This window comes from Pseudonaja textilis, chromosome 1 (genome assembly GCF_049901715.1).
Source record: "Pseudonaja textilis isolate UNSWEBS1 chromosome 1, rPseTex1.2, whole genome shotgun sequence".
Classification (NCBI taxonomy): Eukaryota; Metazoa; Chordata; class Lepidosauria; order Squamata; family Elapidae; genus Pseudonaja; species Pseudonaja textilis.
Window position 1 is genome coordinate 165464984 of NC_141990.1, and position 22072 is coordinate 165487055.

General features: G+C 36.4%; 1 protein-coding gene across 3 annotated transcripts; it reads left to right on the forward strand.

Annotated features, from left to right (window-relative positions):
- Nucleotides 1-52: 52 nt before the first annotated feature.
- IDH1 (isocitrate dehydrogenase (NADP(+)) 1) lies at nt 53-21754 on the forward strand. 3 transcript variants are annotated; one of them, XM_026707769.2, is made up of 10 exons: nt 53-214; nt 571-763; nt 5933-6060; nt 9515-9806; nt 10184-10289; nt 13957-14134; nt 14731-14882; nt 18284-18424; nt 18944-19106; nt 21002-21754. In XM_026707769.2, exons 3-10 carry the CDS (start codon nt 5939-5941, stop codon nt 21093-21095), a joined length of 1248 nt encoding a protein of 415 aa, XP_026563554.1. In that variant the 5' UTR covers nt 53-214; nt 571-763; nt 5933-5938; the 3' UTR covers nt 21096-21754. The 3 variants fall into 3 exon arrangements, with proteins under 3 accessions (XP_026563554.1, XP_087775776.1, XP_087775777.1); XM_087919650.1 differs by lacking the exon at nt 53-214 and adding an exon at nt 267-473; XM_087919651.1 differs by lacking the exons at nt 53-214; nt 571-763 and adding an exon at nt 2069-2155.
- The last annotated feature ends 318 nt before the right edge of the window (nt 21755-22072 follow it).

The window sequence follows — 22072 nt, forward strand, 5'->3', positions numbered from 1 at the left end:
TCAAGATCAAAGAGCAACGGCAGTCAAGCTTCCTCTTTGCATCAAATCCTGCCATTTCAAGGATCTGAAGCCTGCGCTGTTGTTCTGTTAAACCTTCAGAAGACGGAGACTCTCTGCGAAATCCTCAATTTGCAATCCCGCACCCGTCCGACTCAGCCCAGGCGACAGGTTACGCTTGTCAGTGGTGGCAAGACAGAGCAAGAAAAAAATGCATGTGTGTTCGCGGCAATATCTAGCTTGCATTTTAGCGCGCCACCCCCGTCCTTGTCTCCGATCTATCCTCGGGAATATGATAACATCACCTTTGTTCTACTCCTCTTCTTTATTCCGGGTAGCCCCCCCGCGCCCCTTTAAAAAGCTTCTCCAGTCATTTTCCTTCACTGATTCGTGACAGGCGCGTGGGAAGAGCGCATTGGCGAAGCGGTTTTCCTCGTTTTCTCCATTGGGCAACTGGAGAGTAAAGGAGGGACGAAGTATCAGGCTTTATTGTGGGCGTTACCGAGACCGGGAGGAGGTGTGACCCTAGCAGACTTTCATTTCAGCCCGCTCTTCTGTTTTGACCTATTGCAGAGTCAACGCCCCGAGTAAAAACGACGGCGGTAGTGCTAGCAGCAGCAGCAGCAGCTACCCAGGCGTAGAGTTCGACCGTGGCACTGGGAGCGAGACGAGCAGTGACAACCCAAGACCTCCTCGTCCTGGGATCTTCCAGTCCTGTTTTTCCAAGCCTTCCAAGTCGCCCAGTGATTCCTATCTGCCCAAAGAGGTGAGTCTCCTCTATTTCTTCGCCTGGCACTTCTTTGGGGTGCATACATTACTCGGCTCCAAATGCTTAGTGTAAAAGCAACGAGTCTTGCGGTATTTTAAAGGTTGGCAAGGATTATTGTAAGGCTGAAGCCTCAAATAGTTTAAAAATTAACATGCTATTATAGGGTTGGACGATCCTTTTTGCGGTTTTTACTGCAATTATCTAGTGTCTGACTGCGGCTTTGGACAGTTTTTTTTTTTAAATGACATGAAAAGCCTCTTTCATATACTGTACAAAATTCTTATTTGTGTTAGAATTTTCTTGTTTCCAGTTGCTTTTCCCTGTTGACTCTTTGTCCCCACTCTCAAAATTGTAGAAGTCAAAATGGCTGAGAAAGCTTTTCACCTTTTGTGTTATATTGGTCTGGTTAAGTTTGATTGTGGACTATTTCCTTTATAGCATGTTGTAACAACTACATTGCTCCTAGAATAAGAGAGCCAAATGGATACATTTTTAATCTAATCCTGATTTATGTGTAGAACTGTGGGATAGTTATAGTAATATTTTCACAATTAAATGATTTCAGAAATTGTCTTAAATTCAATATGATAAAATCAATTTCAGCTTTATTCCTTAACCGATTGAGTTTTGGAAGTCTCTGTGTAAGATAATGGCTTTATATCATAATTACATTATGGTATTCTGCATTTAGGTTAGTTTTTTGGTAACCAACGATTCCATTACAAATGTGGCCATGAAAATGTGAAGTGGAAATGTTCAAAACAACTGGTCCCAATTTTGGTTTGATTGAGATAAGAGAGTGGCTGGATGCTGCCCAACAAAATCAGCATTTTAATTTTAAGTGTATTTCTTTTGTTTGTTAGATTTATATCCCACTTTATATAATTCAAGGTGGCATATTTAAGGTTTCTTTTATTGATGTCCACTGATTTTACTATTTTATTAAATATACATAAAGAAGTAGTTTTGGAAAGAATGGTAGAAAATCCCGGGAAACAAAAGGATCATTTTAAGCAGCCAGTTATCGAAGACTCTATAGCCTTGCTCATTTGTACTGATTTTGCTGTGAGGTGACATATATTGACATCCAATTTCTGCAGCAAGGTAATGATGAAAAATATGTAAAATATCTCTGAGAACTATAATCTTGCCTACAATTTTTTTTCTTAGTCCTTTTACACAATAAGGCCTGTTTAATTATGGATTTCAGAATACTGGTTTTTTTCAACATCCAACATTATGCAAGCACTCTTCTAATTGCAACACCTTTCCCTTTTTTTTCAAATCCCTTTCCCAGACATGCACTAAGTCTTTAAGGGTGGACACAAGGAAGGAGAACCTATTTTGCAGATGGATACTATTTCCCCAGGCAAATGAAAACCTATACAGGTAGTCCTCGACTTATGACTACAATTGCGCCCAAAATTTCTGTTGCTAAGTGAGATGGCTGTTGAGTTTTGCCCCGTTTCCCACCCTTTCTTGCTATAGCTATTAAGTGAATTACTGCAGTTGTTAGTAACAGCCCTTACATGAATCTGGCTTCCTCATTGGCTGCTTGTCTGAAGGTTGTAGGAGGTGATCCTGGGACAGTGCAACTGTCATAAATATGAGCCAGTTGCCAAGCGTCTGAATTTTGATCACATCCATGCAGATGTTACAATGGTTGTAAAGTGTGAAAAATGGTCATTTTTTTCAGTGCCGTTGTAACTTAGAATGGTCACTAAATGAACTGTTTGAAATTGAGTACCTGTAATCAGGTTTACATTTTTCAGTAAGCCACTTTATGGTTCATTTGGACTTGATTAAGCAGCTTTGCGCCCTGATAGTTATAGTTAGTTGAACCAGCCATGGTCGAATGATGGCTTAGTAAAATATGCAAATAGAATAAAAACTTTATTGTCACTTTAAATTACACTAATCAGCATACATTAAAATGAAATTTAGTTGTATTCTGCTTTCAAAAGATAATCATTATGGATATACCCACATACATACAGATATATGACAGAAACATCAGTCTAGTTTGAGATGTATACATTACATGGGGAAAAAGAAGAATCCTGCGAGTTTACAAGACTAATGGCATAAGCAGCAAATTGAGCTATTGTATATAATGTTCCTCTAACATGAACATGATGAGTTACATTTGCACTTCAAAATGTTTATGGACTGGAGGCCATTTCATTACATTGATCTTGAAAGCTTATGCCAGAATGAATACTTTGCTTCACAATGACGTTTTTGTCATAGTTTATCACATAATCTCTATGTGACAATCTGATTTAAATTTAATAGTGTCATTTAACAGTTTATTTGATTTCATGTTCAAACATCTCCATAAGGAAAATTATTTTTTAAAATATTTTTGTAAAATGTATCTTGCAGCAATACAGTAAGTATTTCTGCCACTTTGATTATTTTGGAATGTTCTATTCTTATATACTCATATGATTAGACTTTAGCCTAGCAGCTAGCCCAAACAGTACAGTAGTACTACTGCATAGTACTACAAAAAGTAATTTTAGAGTGGAGACTACAGCATGTGCTTCTTTCATTGACTCTTGCATAGTGTTAGATATTTTCTGAAGGTAAAATTGCCAAGTCATGGCTCTTTCATAACCAACACCCATAAGCAAATACCTGTGGGGATTATCGATTGGCCACAGAACATTTTAAAGCTATGCTTTTGTTGACTAAGGTCAAGGGGCAGGTAGGAGCATTTTATTTCCTTGAATATCTTCCTTTGAAGAGTCTCATTTTCAGAAAGTAAATATATAGAAGGGGTCTGTTTAGCAACCAAATACACTTTATTAAGGAAAGGAAAGGAAAACAATGTGCTGGCTATACAAGCAGGTGCCTGGAGTACAAATGTTTAGGCTTCTCCAAAATGCAGAGTATGGTAGTGTCAATCAGAACAAGCTCTGCATTTTTATTTTATTTATTAAACTTATATGGCTGTCCATCTTACAGATGTGACAATGTCATACAAAACAATCATAAAAATCTCAAAGTACAAGTACAAAAATTAATATTAGTATAAAAAGTTAAGACAACAGGTTATAAACACCAACTAATCAAATTACCATTTCCTTGCAATTCCTAGGCTTTTTTACATAACCAGGTTTTAAAGGAGTTCCAGAAAGGTGGTAGAGATCTCATCTCTTAGGGGATGATGTTCCAGAGAACAGATGCCATGGCAGAAAAGGTCTATGTCCTGGGTCCCGTGAAATGGAACTTCTTCACAGATGGAAGCCACTTCTACCAGATCCGATAGGCTGGGAAGGTGTAATTGTGTAGACGTAGTCCCTTAAATAACCCAGTCCCATGCCATGAACCAGCACTTTGAAATGTTTGTGGAAACAAACTGATAACCATTGCAGCTCATGAAGCAGAGGTGTAACATGTACTCTATGTGCATATGTGCACCAGATGAAGCTTCAGGATATTCTCTGTAATATAATTCAGCTACTAGGTGATCTGTAAATAAAGGAACAGTTATTTAACCCAGAGTTGCTTAGGGAGGCATACACATTGAAATTATCTATGGTTAGTCAGCCAGATATTTAGACTGGATCTTGCATTTTAATTCACTTATCTAGGCCTTCCCAAGGACCTGAGCAAATGTTATTACTTTTATATATACAAAAATGCAAAATCACAGCTGCCAATTCTTTAGCTAGTGTTGGCCTTCATACTCTGAGTTCCTCCTAAAAACACAGGATGTTGTAAATGTATTGGTATAGTATATGTGACAATTCAACCAGTATGGCATTTTGTAATTGACAGATGGAAATTTTATCAATACACATATTTTGTAAGTATTATCCAAAAAAATTCATATGGTGTCAATAACCACGGGGTCTAACTTGGTTGGTTTATGCCATAATCATTCAATTTTCAGATGTTGATGTTTTATGTTTTTCTTCAGTTTTGTCTTCTAATCTACTGTTTCTTGGTCTTGTCACCTCATGTATCCATACTTTCCTCCTTTCAACCATAGTTAAATCTGATGTGATATAAATCAAGGCTTTATCACATTGTATTTAGAAATCCCATAATATTTTAACCTGCTCATTTTTATTACTTTTCAGCTATGTGTTCCCACCAATTTTTCATTACTTAGTATGGGATAATTTTACAGATATTCCAGTGAATCATTTTGGTGACTGTATTTTGTTGTTTATAATCAGTTTTTGTGATCTTGCTCCAGCTGAGTATATGATCTGTTGGGCTTTTTTTTGCTTTTTTTTGAAAAATCTGACTTTGAATTAATTTGACAATTTTTTCCAATTCTGACTTTGATTGCATTAAATAGTTTATTCTTGAGCAGCAAAAATCAAGCCTCTTTTTAATGTTACCTTTGTAAGCCATTTTATCTTTATCCATTTTCACCTTGTTTTTTTTGTAGAAGTTGACGGTGTAATGCTTTTCCTTGCCAGCATTCAGTTCATATTTTATTGCATTATTTCAATATTCATGTTAAGTTCCAATTTTTAAGTTCCATCCATATTTGTTTTTGGGTGTCTTTTTACATAATCAAAGATGTCCTCTTCTTCTCAACTTCAATTCCCAACTTTTGCATCAACTTTTTTTTTTCTGTCTCTAGCACAATGGAAGCAATTTGAGTAACCTCATTTTACATGCAACTGATGTAGATTTGATTTCTAGGACATGAATTGTCTCAGACCCATCCAACTGAAATTCAGGGGTGGTCTACTCACGAACTTTCAGAGCTAGTTGACTGGACTAGTTTTGATCTTCCATAACACATTATCCCCCTCTTATTGATCCCGTTAGAGATGATATACAAATAGGATCTGTTTGTACTTGGAAGTCTCAAATCACAGTCTTTCACTGCATAGCTTATTGAAACAGATTCCTTGTGACTACATTCCATATATCTCCAATAATTTTTGAAGAATAAAATTATTTTGCTCTTTTATATCCTATATCATAATTTTATATCCACATGTATATCTTTCATTCAAAGAAACTGTAAAAATTTAGGGTCGATATTGTGGGATGGGGGATACAACGAAGTGTATAGAAGAAGTACTAAACATGTACACATATACTGAATTAACTTGCTTTAAGAACAGATTCTGGGCTTAATTAAAAAGTTGAGCTGGTGATGAATCAGAAATTCCTGTGTTTTCTTTCCATTAGCTTACAATGTCTAAAAAGATCAATGGAGGTTCTGTGGTTGAGATGCAAGGGGATGAAATGACCCGTGTGATATGGGACCTGATTAAGGAGAAGCTGATCTTTCCCTTTGTGGACCTGGATCTCCACAGGTACATATCTTCTCGACTATGAGGAAAATGCAGCTTACATGTGTTTTTATTAAGTGTTAGTTCTGGTACTTGAAAAAGTCTGAAGAAATAACACTTTATTCCATATGTATATTTTCAAAACTGTCTCCCTGCTCTTCAAATTGTGACATTCCCTTAACCAAACCTTTATTTTAAAACTGGAAGGTTCAGGTACGTGAACAACTGGTCTGAAGATAAGAATGTTTTCACATTGCCAGCATTCATTCAGATGCTCTTGCAAAGCCCAGCTGTTTCAAAGGCTGTCTTGTGGCTTTAAATTAACCAAATTAACTGAATGGTCACCATTTGTTTTTATATGTTTTAAAGTGCTATAACCAGCAGAGAAATGTAATAGATTCCATCACTGCACTATGGAAAATAGATGCTTAATAAAAGCTTTTCCCTCCACCTTACAAGTTAGGAGGTCTGTGGGTGTCCTCCCTTTGATTTTCTTAGCTTTTAGATGATTACTGTTTTGTTCATTTCTTTGGGCCATATTTTAATTTTGAGTAGCTCTTCTGAATGTTATAGATTATCCTATAGATAAGGTTTCTTTGCCTGGATCTTTCCACTTGCACCTAATAGTAACAGAGACATATCCTGGCAACAGCATTTTTTTCTGTCATGTTCCCAATACATCGCCTTCATTACATCCCAGACTGGATTGTGACAGGTTTAAATTTAAATTATCCATATTGAGTTACCATTTTTCCTCTTATTCCCATAAAGTCCAAAGGCAGCCTGAAGGTGTGTAAATTCTGTTAAGCTTTGTAACCCATTAACTTAGAAGAAACTCAGCAAACTGCAGTGACTTGAAAAATAAGCACAAAAAAGTCAGGTATTGACAAGCTTTCATGCTAATATCATTTTCTGCTAATTCAAAGAAGGCAAGGTAATATAAGTTAACTGTGGAGAGTTGTAAACCTGCATCCTTTCTTTTGGACTACGTGTAGTTCAGATATTCCATAAACTCTCAGAAGCTACAGTGGCAGAGGTGACATCACATGGCATTTCATCAATTGGTTGTTCTATTAGCTATCAAGGCCATTAAAGGAGCCTCCTTGATAAAAGGACAGTAAGTTCTTTTAATTGCGTCAGCCATAAACAAAAGCCAGAACATTTTGAACTTTTCCCTACTTCTCTCATACTTTGTTCCCAGAAGGCAAAAGGAAGGTAGGCAATTGCCTGTCTAACAAGATGTGCTGTTTTGCAAGCACTTGAACCTGCTAAAATATTACCAGGGTCTGATTTCTATGACATAGTGGAGCCTAGCTAATATATTTTTATTTCTTCCTTGCCTTCTTCTTAAAAGGGCAAACATACTAACCAATACAATTTAGGGCAATACATTGGTTTATGTAGAATTTGGTGTATATATTAGTGATGTTTTCCAGTATTGTTTTGTTGAAATTGACCATTTACATAAATTTTCTGCAGCTTACTTTGTATGTGGCACTAATAAACTTCAGTATTAAAGTTTTTATTTAAATTGTTTATATGACTACTCATAACAGTGATTCTGAGCACTGTACAAGTGTTAAAACAAATCACAGCCTACAAGCAATGACACCAAGGATAAAACAAATTGCTTCAATCACAGAAAATGCACATCACAGTAGCAGAGTTCACCTTACCACCTGACTGAGACACCTGGGAAAACTTCAGTACCTTACAATAGGCTAACAGGATCAGGGACACCTGGATCTCTGAGGAAAGGCCCCCTGCATAGAAGGGATGACTCTGAAGTCTAACATGATTACATTGTTTAGAAAGCACCTGACCCATTTGCTGGTAGAAACAATGGGACAGAGGCAATTCCACAAATAGCTTAGGCCTATGTTTTGTAGTCAACCAGCATCTTGAATTGCACCCAGAAGCCATCTGGGAGTAGTCCTCAACTTATATGTGTTCGTTGAGGAACTATTCAATGTTAGAATGACATTGAAAAACGTGACTTATGACTGATCCTCATCTCAAATGTATGATTGTCACAGCAGTGTGACAGATGTGACTAAAATTTGGGCACTTGGCAACCAGCATGTATTTATGATGGCTGCAGCATCCTTGGGTCATATGATCATTTGTGACCTTCCCAACTAGCTTCTGATAAATGATGCCAATGGGGGAAGCTTAACTGCATGGTTCGCTTGTGATTCACTTAATTGTGGCAAAAAGTTGTAAAATTGGGCATGACTCACTTAATTGCCTTACTTAGCCATAGAAATTCTAGTTCCAATTGTGGTCACAAGTCAAGGACCACTTGGTATTTGAGGTATTAAAATGTGTCAAAAATTGTCCATCCTGCTGCATTCTGGATCAGCTGTAGTTTTCAATACCCTTCAAAGGCAGCCTCGTGTTGTAATATGTCTTCGTTGGTGATATGTTAATTATTCAGTTTTAAGGCAATCTGATTCCTTAAGAACTCTAGGTTGCTTACAAGTAATAAAAATGAAAACAAAACTTTCATGTAATGTGAACTGTAGATTAAGAGACAGCAGAAAAATAAATTCACATCCAAAGACAAAAGCCTCTGCTTTAAATATTATTTGTAATATTTCTAAAACAGTTTTCAGTGTTTTAAAAGTATAACCAGTATAAGATCCTGTACAATTGTTGAAGGTTACCCAAGAGGCAGTCTAGATCTTAAAATATTTGAATAAATTACCCTTGTTAATAACACAAGAGAGATTATTTCTTTTGCTTTTTTGACTCATAATTCAAACTATCCTTTTTTCCACTCCACTCCTCTATTATTATACAAGCAATGCAATAAACCCATCTGTCTCTAAACCTTGACCTGCTTCAACTGGCTGTATGGGTATTAAAGTTACTGACTCTACTGAGTAATTGTGCAGTATTCTCTCAAATCAGTCTGAAGGTTGGAGATAAAGGCAGTAGATAAAGGCAGCACAGTTTTTGTTAAGATACTTCTTTATTTTCAGTCCACTTGCAATACAAATGCAATACAGTTCCTTTGAAGGGCTGTTGGACACCACTGAGATTTTGTCTTTCAATAATTATTATGAGTTGCCCATAAAGTAACTAGGAATCCAGGTTGACCTGATGCACCTAGCAGATCAAACATCAGCTTTTCTTTGCCAGAAAAGCTCCATCTCTCTCTCTCAGCTTCCTGTGGCAATCTTTGCTCTGGAACTGATTTAACAAAGCTGTTTTGTCCAATGTTTGGAAAAGGAAGACATTCCCTTTTGCCACTTGCTTAGATAGGAGTTTGAATAGGCTTACTTGTGCTCTGGCTTTCCTGGGCTTAAATCTTGGATTTCTCCATGGATTTCTGTGTCCAGATCTTGCCTCCTTTCCAGGGATACTTTAAAAATGGTTTCTTAGTAAGGTATAAATCTGGGAGATGGAGCCATGCATAAATGAAGTGATTATGTTGTTATGATTAAATGTCATTCATTGGGGATTTTCTTTGCAGCTATGATTTGGGCATTGAAAATCGTGATGCAACAGATGACATGGTGACAGTGGAAGCTGCTAAAGCTATAAAGAAGTACAATGTAGGAATCAAGTGTGCCACAATCACCCCTGATGAGAAGCGTGTAGAAGAGTTCAAGCTAAAACAGATGTGGAAATCACCTAATGGAACCATTCGAAACATTTTGGGGGGTACTGTCTTCAGAGAAGCCATTATCTGCAAAAACATCCCTCGATTAGTGTCTGGATGGACAAAACCCATTATTATTGGCCGCCATGCTTATGGTGACCAAGTGAGTATTTTGAACAATATTTTATGTTTATCTTTTAACTTACATGACTTTTTACCATCATTAGAAATATTGATTAGAGAATACATGTATTTGGGAGCAAAATGCAATCTGGTTTACAGTACTATATTATTATAAAGCATGCATATAATGGCATTTATGTTAGAATAGATGAGTAGCAAACTGCAGGTTTGGCTAATGATTAAAATAGTTTGAGCCCGCTTTCAAAATACTTTTGAAGTTGACGGTATCACTATAGGAAGCCATCTTCAGGGCATAGCAATAGAAATTGTTTCCAAATAGATATGGTACATTATTATGACAGGTTCTGTGTAGAAGAACGTTTGATTAAAACTGGTACTCCATTTTTTGTTTTGTAGTACAGAGCTACAGATTTTGTGGTTCCTGGTCCTGGAAAAGTAGAGATGACGTACACACCAGTGGATGGAGGCAAACCTGTAACTTATTTGATCCATAATTTTGAAAGTAGGTATTTTGAATTAAAGTATTGATCAAAAAATAGCTGTCTGTGGAAAATTGGTGAAGGCTATAAAAAATGACAATAAACTAATCAGTTATTTTCCTGTAAGCTTTTCTATGAATTGTGGGTTAAACTATTAAATAATGGAAGAAGTTGGGTCCATAATCGAGATTAGCAACTGGCATCAATTACATGTAAGCCTCTATAAAGTACTGTTTGCCCAATTTCCCAGTTGCTAATTTGAAAATATAAATGTAGAGGAATTAATAACAATATGAATTTGGGTGGATAAGAAATCTCACTGTTGCTTTCTCATAAAACCGGTGCTTGGTAATCAGCATAAAAATGTACAGAAAGTAATTTTCCTGGATTTTTTAATAGATTCTGTTATCACTTTGCTTCTCCTATCCTTTTCACTATCCCAACCCTTTTTTTAAGTGGAAAAAGTTAAAAATTAGAGTAATCCAAGATTACGTCAATGTTGCACAAATAGTTATAAAACTGACTTCAGTGATTGTGAAACCTGTTGCAACAATGGTTGTGAAACCTATTGCATCTAAATCTGCCTTACTTTTATAGAAATCATGCAGTCTTCTGGAGTGGGTAGCCATATCAAATGTAACAAAATTAAATATAGCTGAAGAATTTCTACAATTCATGTACACAATTCATATACTATTCTGCAATGCCTATATTTAAAAGAAGAAAAGAAGCAAATACTGAAGTTTTCTAATGTATGCTTGGTAAAGGAAATCTTCGCAAGCTTTCCAGGTCCTTTTAAAAGAGTCTTCCCCAATATATCTTCTAATGTGTGGGACTCCAGTTCCCATAATACTGAACAAGCCTGATCTCTGATTGGAAATAGTGAAAGCTGTCTTACATTAAAAGTAGATTGATTGGGAAGGGATGCTTTAGAGATAAATCTGGAAACTGGCAAATAGGCACAAATAGAATCTTCATAATCAGGTTCCTTTGAAATGCTGAAAACTCTGAAGTGAGAGAGGTATATTTCTGTAGAAACAGGTCATAAAATGGAGCGGTAGGAGAGGCATTGTAGGAAGAATTACAAAGGTAATCTTGAGATCCCCAACTTTTCGACCATTTAAAATATTGGTTTCACATTCTACATACGTTACGTAAAGTTTCATAGCTTATGCATGATTTACAAAAGTCTTAATAAAAGTTATGCAGTTTAGGAAGTTTAACAGCCTGGATAAGAGAGTACTCTTGTGATATCCAAGGAATTTCTGAGTCTTCCATTTCTGAATCCCCTCTGAATTACAGAGTTTTTTGGCCAGTGTTGGCCATAGATAACATAATATTGACTTACTTGGTTGAGTAAGAACACTTTCACTTAGAACACTTAGAACATCCAGGGTGACTTATATTACATTATATATGTATTGTAGTAATAATAACCTGCAAAATCTTTCTTGAAGACAGTTTGAAGGCTTACACTCACCTATCCACAACATTGTGACCAGATTCCTTATTTTGATGTGATGACCAAGTGTATTTTAGGTTGCGAATGATACTACAGATTCTGTGTGTGAAATAATAGAATTGTTTTGTTGCATTAGGTCTTTATATAAATAAGACACTTGATTTATATCATCTGTGAGCCAAATTCCTTTCACGCTTCCTGTATATTTTTCCGTTAATCAGCAGGATATGATTGTATTAACTGATAGACATACAATGTTTCATATCTGTGCAACTTAATAAAATATGCATTAAGAAATGAACAACTGATGGCTATGGTACAGCCAATAAAATTGCTCTAGTATGTATACTGATTTACAGTCGAGCCATGAATAAGCAGTTGTATGCTGTGTGCCAACTTGTACTGAGTGACAAGTACAGGCTGGTGCATGACTGAAAATTCCAGGCATATTATATTTTATATATAATATTTTATATTATATCCTTTGTATTTCATTTCCAGCCAAAGTAATTACACGCTTCTCAGTTTGGCAATTAGAGGCCATCCATAATTTTAACAGCTTCCAGGTAGTAATTCCTAATAGTTTCTAACAGTATTCCTGTAATATAGACCAGTGTTGCTCTCAATTGCTACCTTTGTTCATATTGCTATAGCAATGTTGATTTCTGGACTTTGTCTTTGAATTTTGTTATTTTATGAATATTTTAGAGAGTTTTTTTCTTTGTAGATGCCACTAATTTATTAATTTTATTGCATTGTAATTTTATTAAAGATTCTAGAATAAAAACTAATACAAAGTGAAAAAAATAAAAAAGACAGAAACTTCATATTTTAATCACAAAATAAAAATAATTCTCCACACAACCACAGTTTGGATCAGAATATTTATCACTAAGCAATGCAGTCACTAAGTGAGTTATGACTAGATCTGATTTTAGGAACATTTTTACCATAGTTGTTAGGCAAATCACATGGTTGTTAAATGAATCATATGGTCATTAAGCAAAATCAGCTTCCCCAATTTGCTTATTGGAAGCATCTGAGAAGGTTGCAAATAGCGATCATGTGACCACAAGATGCTGCAACCATTGTAATTGCAATAGCATTATGAATAAGTACAGTATAGGTTTATTATGCCAGATAGGAATTGGTTTAGGAATACAGTAAGTCTTTTTTTTACTTATATTCTTGGCTTAGTGTGTGATCTGTTCTGCATAATTTTAGAAACAGGTTTTTGCTCAGCATGGGCCTGTCTTTCTTCATATTACTGGTAGTTCTAATTCTGCTCAGTCGTAGCATGTTCCTTTTGAAGTTCAACAGGGTACAAATGACCAAAACAAGTGTGGCTTCAAATGTACTTCATAATTTGCTACCGATTCAGAGGAAATGAGAGGCCTGATGTTTCTTAGCTGCAAATTTAGCCAATTAAAAAGATTGCACATGACAAGCAAGTGAATTGTAATTTCTATACTTTTTATTTCATTCTTTCTGACTTGGAATCGTGAATATGAAGGGAGGCGCGGTTGCTCAGTAGCTTAATGACAGTGGAGATGATCTGTGTTCCAGTGGTTCATATCCTAGTACTGCATGTCGGGGTGAGCTCCTGTCACTCACTTCAGCTCCTATCCGGCTAACAGTTCATAAAAATATTCTATAGAAGTAGATAAATAGGTATCACTTTTGGTGGGGAGACTAGTTGGTGCTCCATACAAGCAGTCAGATTCCTGCCAGTTCTGAATCTTCCCCGTTGTGGCACCCAGTTATAAGATGGCTCTGGGAAGGTAGGGGGCTTGGATAATGCTGCATGAAGAGCCACTCTTCTTTCTTTCTGGTGCAAAGACAGTTCGGCCTCCTGTGGCGCACCTTGGGAAGCATGCGAGCATGTCCTACAACAGAGCTGGTAAATTGACACACTCTTCTGCAATAGCACTGTGGTTTCCTGGCTAATGTAATAATATGTACACTAATAATGGATATGAACATCAGTGAGCAACTTGGTATTACATGCAGTAAGGAGTCTTGTTGCCTCTTTTTGGAGCCTTAGGCTACATGACATTTTTTTTTCATCTAATAGCTAATAGTGACATGAACTAGTTATCATTCAACCCTTGAAAATACTGTTCATATGAAATAAAAAAAAGTCTGTGAACTCTGTGAACTCTTAGGAAGCAAAAGTTTTGTTATATGCTGTCCCTCTTTACTTCGTGCTTCTCTTTTCGGTGATACAGGCTGCGGAGGTGTGGCTCTGGGGATGTATAACCTTGACCAATCCATCAGGGAGTTTGCCCACAGTTCTTTCCAGATGGCATTGTCTAAAGCCTGGCCTCTCTACATGAGCACCAAAAACACCATTTTGAAAAAATATGATGGGCGTTTTAAGGATATCTTTCAGGAAATCTATGACAAGTAATATTTTACTATGTATTTCCACTTGCAAGGTTACCTCTTTTAAAAATGTACTGTTTTTTTGTAAGCTTTCCTAATACTAATTCCTGAGTTTGAAATTTTATTCTCAGAAGTTTTTTTTTAAATGAATTCTTCAAAATTTAATGCAGAAGATACTGAACCGATTGTGCACATTAAACTATGAACGGAAGGGAATTACAAATATAAAATTAAGAAAACTACTTTTGTGGGACTGCTCATAAGGAAACTCTGTTTTTAAAAACCCTCGATACAGTAGATAAGATATACAGGTGCCTAAACTGTCCCATTCAGTTCCCTGATAACACACAAATATAATTTCTTTGCATCCCTCTGCATTCCCTTTATTTTCCCAGTCTTTAGTTGCCTTAAACAGCTCTCACTATATTGGAAAAAAAGTTGTTTGCTCAGATAAAATGCCCATCTCCCAGAGGACACTAAATGCAGAAAGAAAATGTTGTAGTGAAAGAATTTAAAGTTCCTCTTTTACTTTCTTTTTATGGAAAGACTTTCAAAAGCATGAGAAGGGCCAGACCTGTGACAAACACAGATAACATTCAGTTTTCTTTCCCCTGCAGAGAGTACAAGTCAAAGTTTGAGGCTAAAAACATCTGGTATGAGCATCGACTGATTGATGACATGGTGGCTCAAGTCCTAAAGTCTGAAGGAGGATTTATCTGGGCATGCAAGAACTATGATGGTGATGTACAATCTGACTCAGTTGCCCAAGGTATATTTAATGCCTCTGTCTGTTTTGGTAGCATGATTACCAGTGAGATGTATAGGTTTGCATAGAATAACTTGCCAGAATAATTACAAATATAAGCAGAATCATCTTGTTAGGTTTTAATTCTGTCTTGTAAGTCAGCTCAATGCAGTACTTCAGCAAAGGCCAACCAAATGCCTAGACTAAAGCTAGATAGGAAGGTAAGAGCTTTTCTTCTTTCCTTCTGCCCTCCCAATTCACAAATCATAGGGCCTGGTTATTAAGCAACTGTTTCTGATACTTTCTGCCAATACTGGAAGATCCGGTAGATTACTTTGCTCATGATGCCATCAATTAAGCAATACATCTAGTAGTACCCAGGTGATTGGGACTTCTCTGTTCCTTTTCTATTGTAGTACTTACCTTCTGGAATAGTATCCCTTGCAGATTCAGTGGCATCTATCTTGCCAGCCTTTAAAAGAGTATTATTTTTTTAATGTATTGATTCATTAAATTTAGGTATTATTCAACTCCAGATTGATACTCAAAATAGCAGACAATATATAAGTAACATTCAACATAAAACATTACACAAATGTCAGATCCACTCAATATATAGAACAGGAATCATATACCCAGCAAGGGCTACAACCACCCCGATCCAAAATCTAAAACGGGTGTCAAACTCATGATGACACATTGTCATCATATGACATAGCTCAACTTTTTCCCCCTTCGCTAAACAGGGGTGGGCATGGCCAGCACGTGACACATCCGGCCCACAGGCCACGAGTTTGACACCCCTGATCTAGAAGATCCAGGCTTTTAAGGCCCTCTAGAATTCAAGTTGGAATCTACCTGAATTTTAGGGGGAACCTCATTCTGGATCCTCATTCCAGAGGGCAGGCTCTTTCTCTAGGCCTTGGGTGAGAGTCATGGGGAGGGTGGGCTCCAGATGATACGTTTGGGTTTTGAGTTTTTGTTAATTTAAATATTAAGCCAACCAAAGTTGTTGAAACTGGATGGCCTAGAAATTTGAAATATTAAGAACAAAGAAATAATTCTAAACATGCTTCTTTCAATTTCTGTAAACATTGCTACTGTCTTGGGTTTGATGATTTGATGGACTCTAGGGATTATTTCACATTAGAACATTTTGTCCCCATTATTTCCTTAAAGTCTAACATTTTAAATATACAAATAATAATAGAATAATCTTGAATGAATAAGTTCTTATTAAAGAATTTGAGAGAATGTAACTGTTGTATGTCTACTTTCAGAAGTACAGTATTCTCAATAGGTGAGAATTAATGCTTTGACTCCAGATTATATTCCAAAGAATATTTGACATTTTAAGTTAACTTGATGACATAAACTAATATAATTTATTTCCAGGTAATTTAATATTTCCCTTTATGGCTTTCAAATAAGTGTTGGAGCCTATTAGAGATTTAGAGAGAACTTCTGGCCTGCATCTGCTTTTCATTTTAAAATTATACGAAATGTAAACTCCTTCAATTCAAAATTCATTCTTGATGTCAACATGGGTATGTCCATGTAGTATTCTTGAAGATAGCCATTGTCAAAATCTGGAATGCTTTTTTCAGCTTCCTTATATAGCCTATACTCGTGATGGTGAGCATGCCAGAGGTGATATGCAGAGCCCTCTCTGTGGGCACGTGAGCCATCGCCTCAGCTCAGTTCTGCTACGTACACATGCCTCCCACTGGGCAGCTGATCTTCAGGTCTCTGTGTGCATGTGCAGGGGATGCGCGGGGAGGGACATGCACGGGGGACATGCACATATTGTGTTTTGGGGATGCACACGTGCTTTGGGCACTTGATGCCGAAAAGGTTAGCCATCACTGGCCTATAACCTTAGGACTTGTATCCAAAGAATGATCAGGCTCTCTATCTTATCTCTCTATCTCTCTCTATCTAACCTCAGCTAGGTTTAACTAGGTAGTGCCACCTTCTGGCAACTTAAATTACATAGAAAGGCAAATAAGTTATAAGCACTAGCAAACAGCTGATGTAGATTATCATCATCCCACCTAGGCAATGGTGCTCAACTGCAGTATACTCCAGAACTTCAACTATCTTACTCAGATTTGTAAAAGGATGGAAGGTAATACTGTACATATAGGTGCTCTCACTAACAGTATAATTCCAAATACAGGCAGTCCTCGATGTTCAAAATTGAGCCCAAAATTTCTGTTGCTAAGAGAGACAGTTGTTAAGTGAATTTCTTATGTGAATTTTGCCATGTTTTATCACCTTTCTTGTCAAGGCCATTAAATGAAGCACTGATTTGTTGTTTAGTAACACGACTTAACAAGATAGTTAAGTGACTCTAATTTTCCCATTGACTTTGCTAACCAGAAGCTTGCAAAAGTTGATCACATGATCCAAGGTTATTGCAACCCTCACTTTTGCAACCCTCACAAGTCAGTTGCCTAGCATTTGTATTTTGATCACATGATCATGAGGATGCTGCACGTTTAAGTGCGAAAAACCGTCACAAGTCAGTTTTTTCAATGCTGTCATAACTTTGGACAATCACTAAACAAACTCTTGTATATTGAGGACTACTTGTATGTCACTGTTAGTTAAGGAGCTAGCCTTGTTTGAAAAGAGAAGGAATGGCAGTATGTAGTACAAAATTACTGGGCAACCATATGATTTTCCTAATGTTGGCCATTAAACTACTCAATTATATTCAGGAAGTTTACAGATGTCTTGAGAGAAGTAGCTTTGTATATAATTTATTAGGCAACTTCAGCTCATAATTATAGTTTTACAATTGATCTTTTTTGAGAATAATATAAATGCTGAAAATTCAGCATTTGGTCTATATCGCCTCTTCTCTAATACTGCTGCTGTTCCTTTGAATTTATTAATGTTTAAAGCCCAGTTTATATGCTACATCTTCCAAGTGAAATTAAGACTACTTGCTTTGGGGGTTAACACATAATTATTGTGTGATAACAAATTTGTTCACTTCTTACTTCAAAGGTATTTTTCTTTCTATACAATTTGTATGTGAAATCCAAAAGCACACATCACATTTCTGTTTGAATCAAACCAGATTTAGTGTAACAATTTTTTTATCCTTGCATTGGAAAACTGTATATCTAAATTAGCTCTTACTAAATGCAAAATAAAAAAGATTAATATTTTTTTTAAATCCTTAAGAATGAAATTGTAAAAAAGTTCACTTTCCATTTGATAGCAAGAACAGTTATCAGTAATGCCACATAATCATTTCCCCCCAAATTGGTAGTCTGCCTAGCATTTTAGATAAAAATAAGTGGTCAGGTTAGTTGTGTCTCTCTGCTTAAAGCTGCTCGGAGTCAAGGCAGTTATCAAACAAGGAGCGATACATTTTCAAGTACACTAATTGCCTAATTTATTCTCCAATCTAGGTTATGGATCTTTGGGAATGATGACAAGTGTCCTGATATGCCCAGATGGCAAAACTGTTGAGGCTGAAGCTGCTCATGGCACAGTGACTCGTCACTATCGCCTGCATCAGAAAGGCCAAGAGACCTCCACTAATCCCATAGGTAAGTGGGCTGTACCATTCCCAGTCTAACCTAGTGTCTTAAATAAATGTTACAGCTAACTCCAATGAATCCTTGAAATCATAAAATTAATCCTGTGGACCTATCAGATTACAGGAAAAAAAATGGAATGTTTGCATTGTGCATGTTACATAACATGCTACATAATTTATGGTGTTAAATTGAAATAAATGTAGAAGCCAGACTTTCTTCTGGAATTGAAGCAATCTTTCACCAATCTTAATTATTTCACTGGTGTTACAGTAATGTGATGAGCACCATTCAATGTGAAGTAGAATTCTTACAACCTCTGTGGCTATGTAACCACAGGCTACTCTCTAAAATCTGCTCAAGAACAAAGTGGAATTACTTCAGTGAACATTATCCATAGACATATTGAACAATCTATATATTGTTAGGTTCTCTTTTAGATTGAGAGTATAGAAAAAATAATAATGTAGGCAATACAGATGTCTATTTGAACAGTTTTGTTAATCGAGTTTTCTCTTCCGCTCTTCCTAGCATCCATCTTTGCCTGGACCAGAGGTCTAGCTCATAGAGCAAAATTAGATAATAACAAAGACCTCCAGAATTTTGCGTCAGCCATGGAGGATGTCTGTATAGAGACAATCGAAGCTGGTTTCATGACGAAAGACTTGTCTGCTTGCATTAAAGGGCTGCCTAAGTAAGTGATCCGTTTCAGAGACATACCAGAATAAAATGTTTTAAAATTTATTTAGCTATTTAATTAATGTATAGGGCATCCATCTCACATAAAGGACTCTGAGTGGCTAAAATGTCCTATCTGCTTCTGAGAAATGTTTTAATAAATAACAAACCTAGCAGACAACTTTGTTTCCCAAAAAGTAGAGAAGGAGACAAGGGGATCAGCCATATTGGACTTAATTCTCACTAACAGAGATGAAATGATAGGTGTTTACAGTATTTTATAGTATCCTTCCCCTGCCATGCCCACCAAGCCATGCCCACAGAACCGGTAGTAAAAAAAAATTTGAATCCCACCACTGATCTTCATCAATGACTTGGACAAAGGAGTAGATGTGGAACTCATCAAATGTGCAGATGACACCAGCTGGCAGGAATAACCAACACTCCAAAAGATACTCTTAAGATACAGAAGGATCTTGACAGATTTGAACATTGGGTGCTATAAAAAAATAAAATTCAATGGTGAAAAAAGTTAAGGTTCTACATTTAGGCAAGAAAAATCAAATGCACTGGTACAGTATATGTGGTTCAATAGTAGTAACTGTGAGAGGGATCCCGGAGTCCTAGCGGACAACCATTTAAATATGAGCCAGCAGAGTGTGCAGCAGCTGCCAAAAAAGCCAACACAGTTCTAGGCTGCATAAACAGAGAGATAGAATCAAGATCACATGAAGTGTTAATAACACTTTATAATGCCTTGGTAAAGCCACACTTGGAATACTGAATTCAGTTTTGGTTGCCAGGATGTAAAAAAGATGTTGAGACTCTAGAAAGAGTGCAGAGAAGAGCAACAAAGATGATTAGGGGCCTGGAGGCTAAAACATGTGAAGACGGTTGCAGGAACTGGGTATGTCTAGTCTAATGAAAAGAAGGACTAGGGGAGACAGGATAGCAATGTTCCAATATCTCAGAGGCTGCCACAAAGAAGAAGGAGTCAAGATATTCTCCAAAGCACCTAAGGGCAGGACAAGAATCAGTGGGTGGAAACTAATCAAGGAGAGAAGCAACTTAGAACTAAGGAGAAATTTCCTGACAGTTAGAACAATTGATCAGTGGAACTACTTGCCTCCAGAAGTTGTAAATGTTCCAACACTGGAAGTTTGTTGTCTGAAATGGTGTAGGGTTTCTTGCTTAGGCAGGGGGTTAGACTAGAAGACCTCCAAGGTCCCTTCCAAATCTGTTATTCTATTCTATTCTAAATATACTAATAATAAATAAAAATCATTTTAAAAATTGGGAGACAGAACTACATTATAAAATCTAATGATTGCAATGCCTTGTCAAGATCAGTTGCAGCCGATGTCTCTTCTATATTTTAATAGAGATTTAAGTCTTTAGGAGCTACTAGTGTAACTGTCTCATTTGAAAGATAACACACACACACACACACACATATATATATATATATGTATCCATGTATGTCTGTTTCTAAGTAAGACAAATGATTTTGATCCATTTTGACTTTTCTTGCTACAGTTAAGTGATTTGCTGTTAGATTAGTTAACATGGCTGTTAAGTGAATCACTGCAGTTAAGTTAGCAACATTGTTGTTAAGTGAATCTGGCTTCCCCATTGACTTTGCTTGTCAGATCACAAAAGATAACCCCAGGACAAACATCATAAATATGGCTCAGTTGCCAAGCCTCTGAATTTTGATCACATGACAATGGAGATGTTGCAACTGTTGTGTGAAAAATGGTCATACATCACTTTTGTCAGGACCATTGTAACTTCAGTCACTAAACAAATTGTTGTAAGTCAAGGTCTATCTGTATAAAAAAAGATACCTTGTTAAGAGCATTTCTTATACTTTTGAATTTACACTATTGTTTTGCTTTGTTTTAATCACAGTGTAAAACGCTCTGATTATTTGAACACATTTGAATTCATGGATAAACTTGCTGAAAATCTGAAGACAAAATTATCTTCTCAGCCAAGATTATAAGAGCTGGACTTGAAGTACTTGCTCTGGAAAGACAACTGCCTCATGGATGGATGACAATATATATACATACATAAAAGAAATAAGGGTAGCACTTCAAAAAGTAAGAAATCAACCTAAATGTCGTAATGATCGAACTCTCACCCCCTAGCTTTCCGTAATATTAAGAGTGGGAAAGGCATAGATAACAGCAGAACTGATGTTTCTCTATGGAAAATAGCTTTTTCCAGGTCAGGAATTAGGATAATATTTGTTGAAGAGGAATGAGTTCTAAATTAAGTCATTTTTAAGAATTTTACTTTCTATCCTTTCATTAGATTATATATAGAATGCAAAACATCTTTCTGACAAACCATTTTAATGAAATTAAAAAATATCCAGCTTAGTATGGGTAATGTTATAAGAGGATTTTAATTACTTTTGTTGGGGGAGAAGGGAAAAATGTTTTACAGGAATCTTTACTATGACATAGCCTTGTACACAGTACAGGCAGAAAAAAAATCCTTGAATTTCCTTACATCTGGGAGCTCATTAAAGAGAATGAAAAACTGCTTCCTGCTTGCACATGTAACTTAAGATGGAGCATTACAAACTAACTTGTCACCCAATTTGAATTGGCAGTAACATTGGTTTTTAAAGCAGGAAATAAACACTAATACCCATCCTTGTGTCCTGTGGTCTTTGAACTGTAACTTAAAATCCAGCAACTTGCACATTTATTCTGCCACCTGAAAGGATATAGAATGTTCAGTTTTAAAAGGCTGGACAAGTTTTAACCCAGTGCGTAACAGACTAAGATCTAGCTCTGACATAACAGTACAATAGTACCATCTTGATATGTAAGTATGAGCATCTCTTGTTCCCTAGGAACCTGAACAAAATTGGGAACTGCAGATTACATTCAACTTTTCTATAAGATAGGCATCGCTGTTGGATCTGTGACAGAACTGAAAATTTGATGTACATTTTCAAATTAAAGT

Excerpts from the sequence above, each read along its gene's own strand:
- IDH1 (XM_026707769.2), top strand. The coding sequence starts at position 5,939 with ATGTCTAAAAAGATCAATGGAGGTTCTGTGGTTGAGATGCAAGGGGAT. Across the intron at positions 10,290-13,956 it reads TTTGATCCATAATTTTGAAA|GCTGCGGAGGTGTGGCTCTG; the intron begins GTAGGTATTTTG and ends TCGGTGATACAG. Across the intron at positions 14,883-18,283 it reads ATCTGACTCAGTTGCCCAAG|GTTATGGATCTTTGGGAATG; the intron begins GTATATTTAATG and ends TCTCCAATCTAG.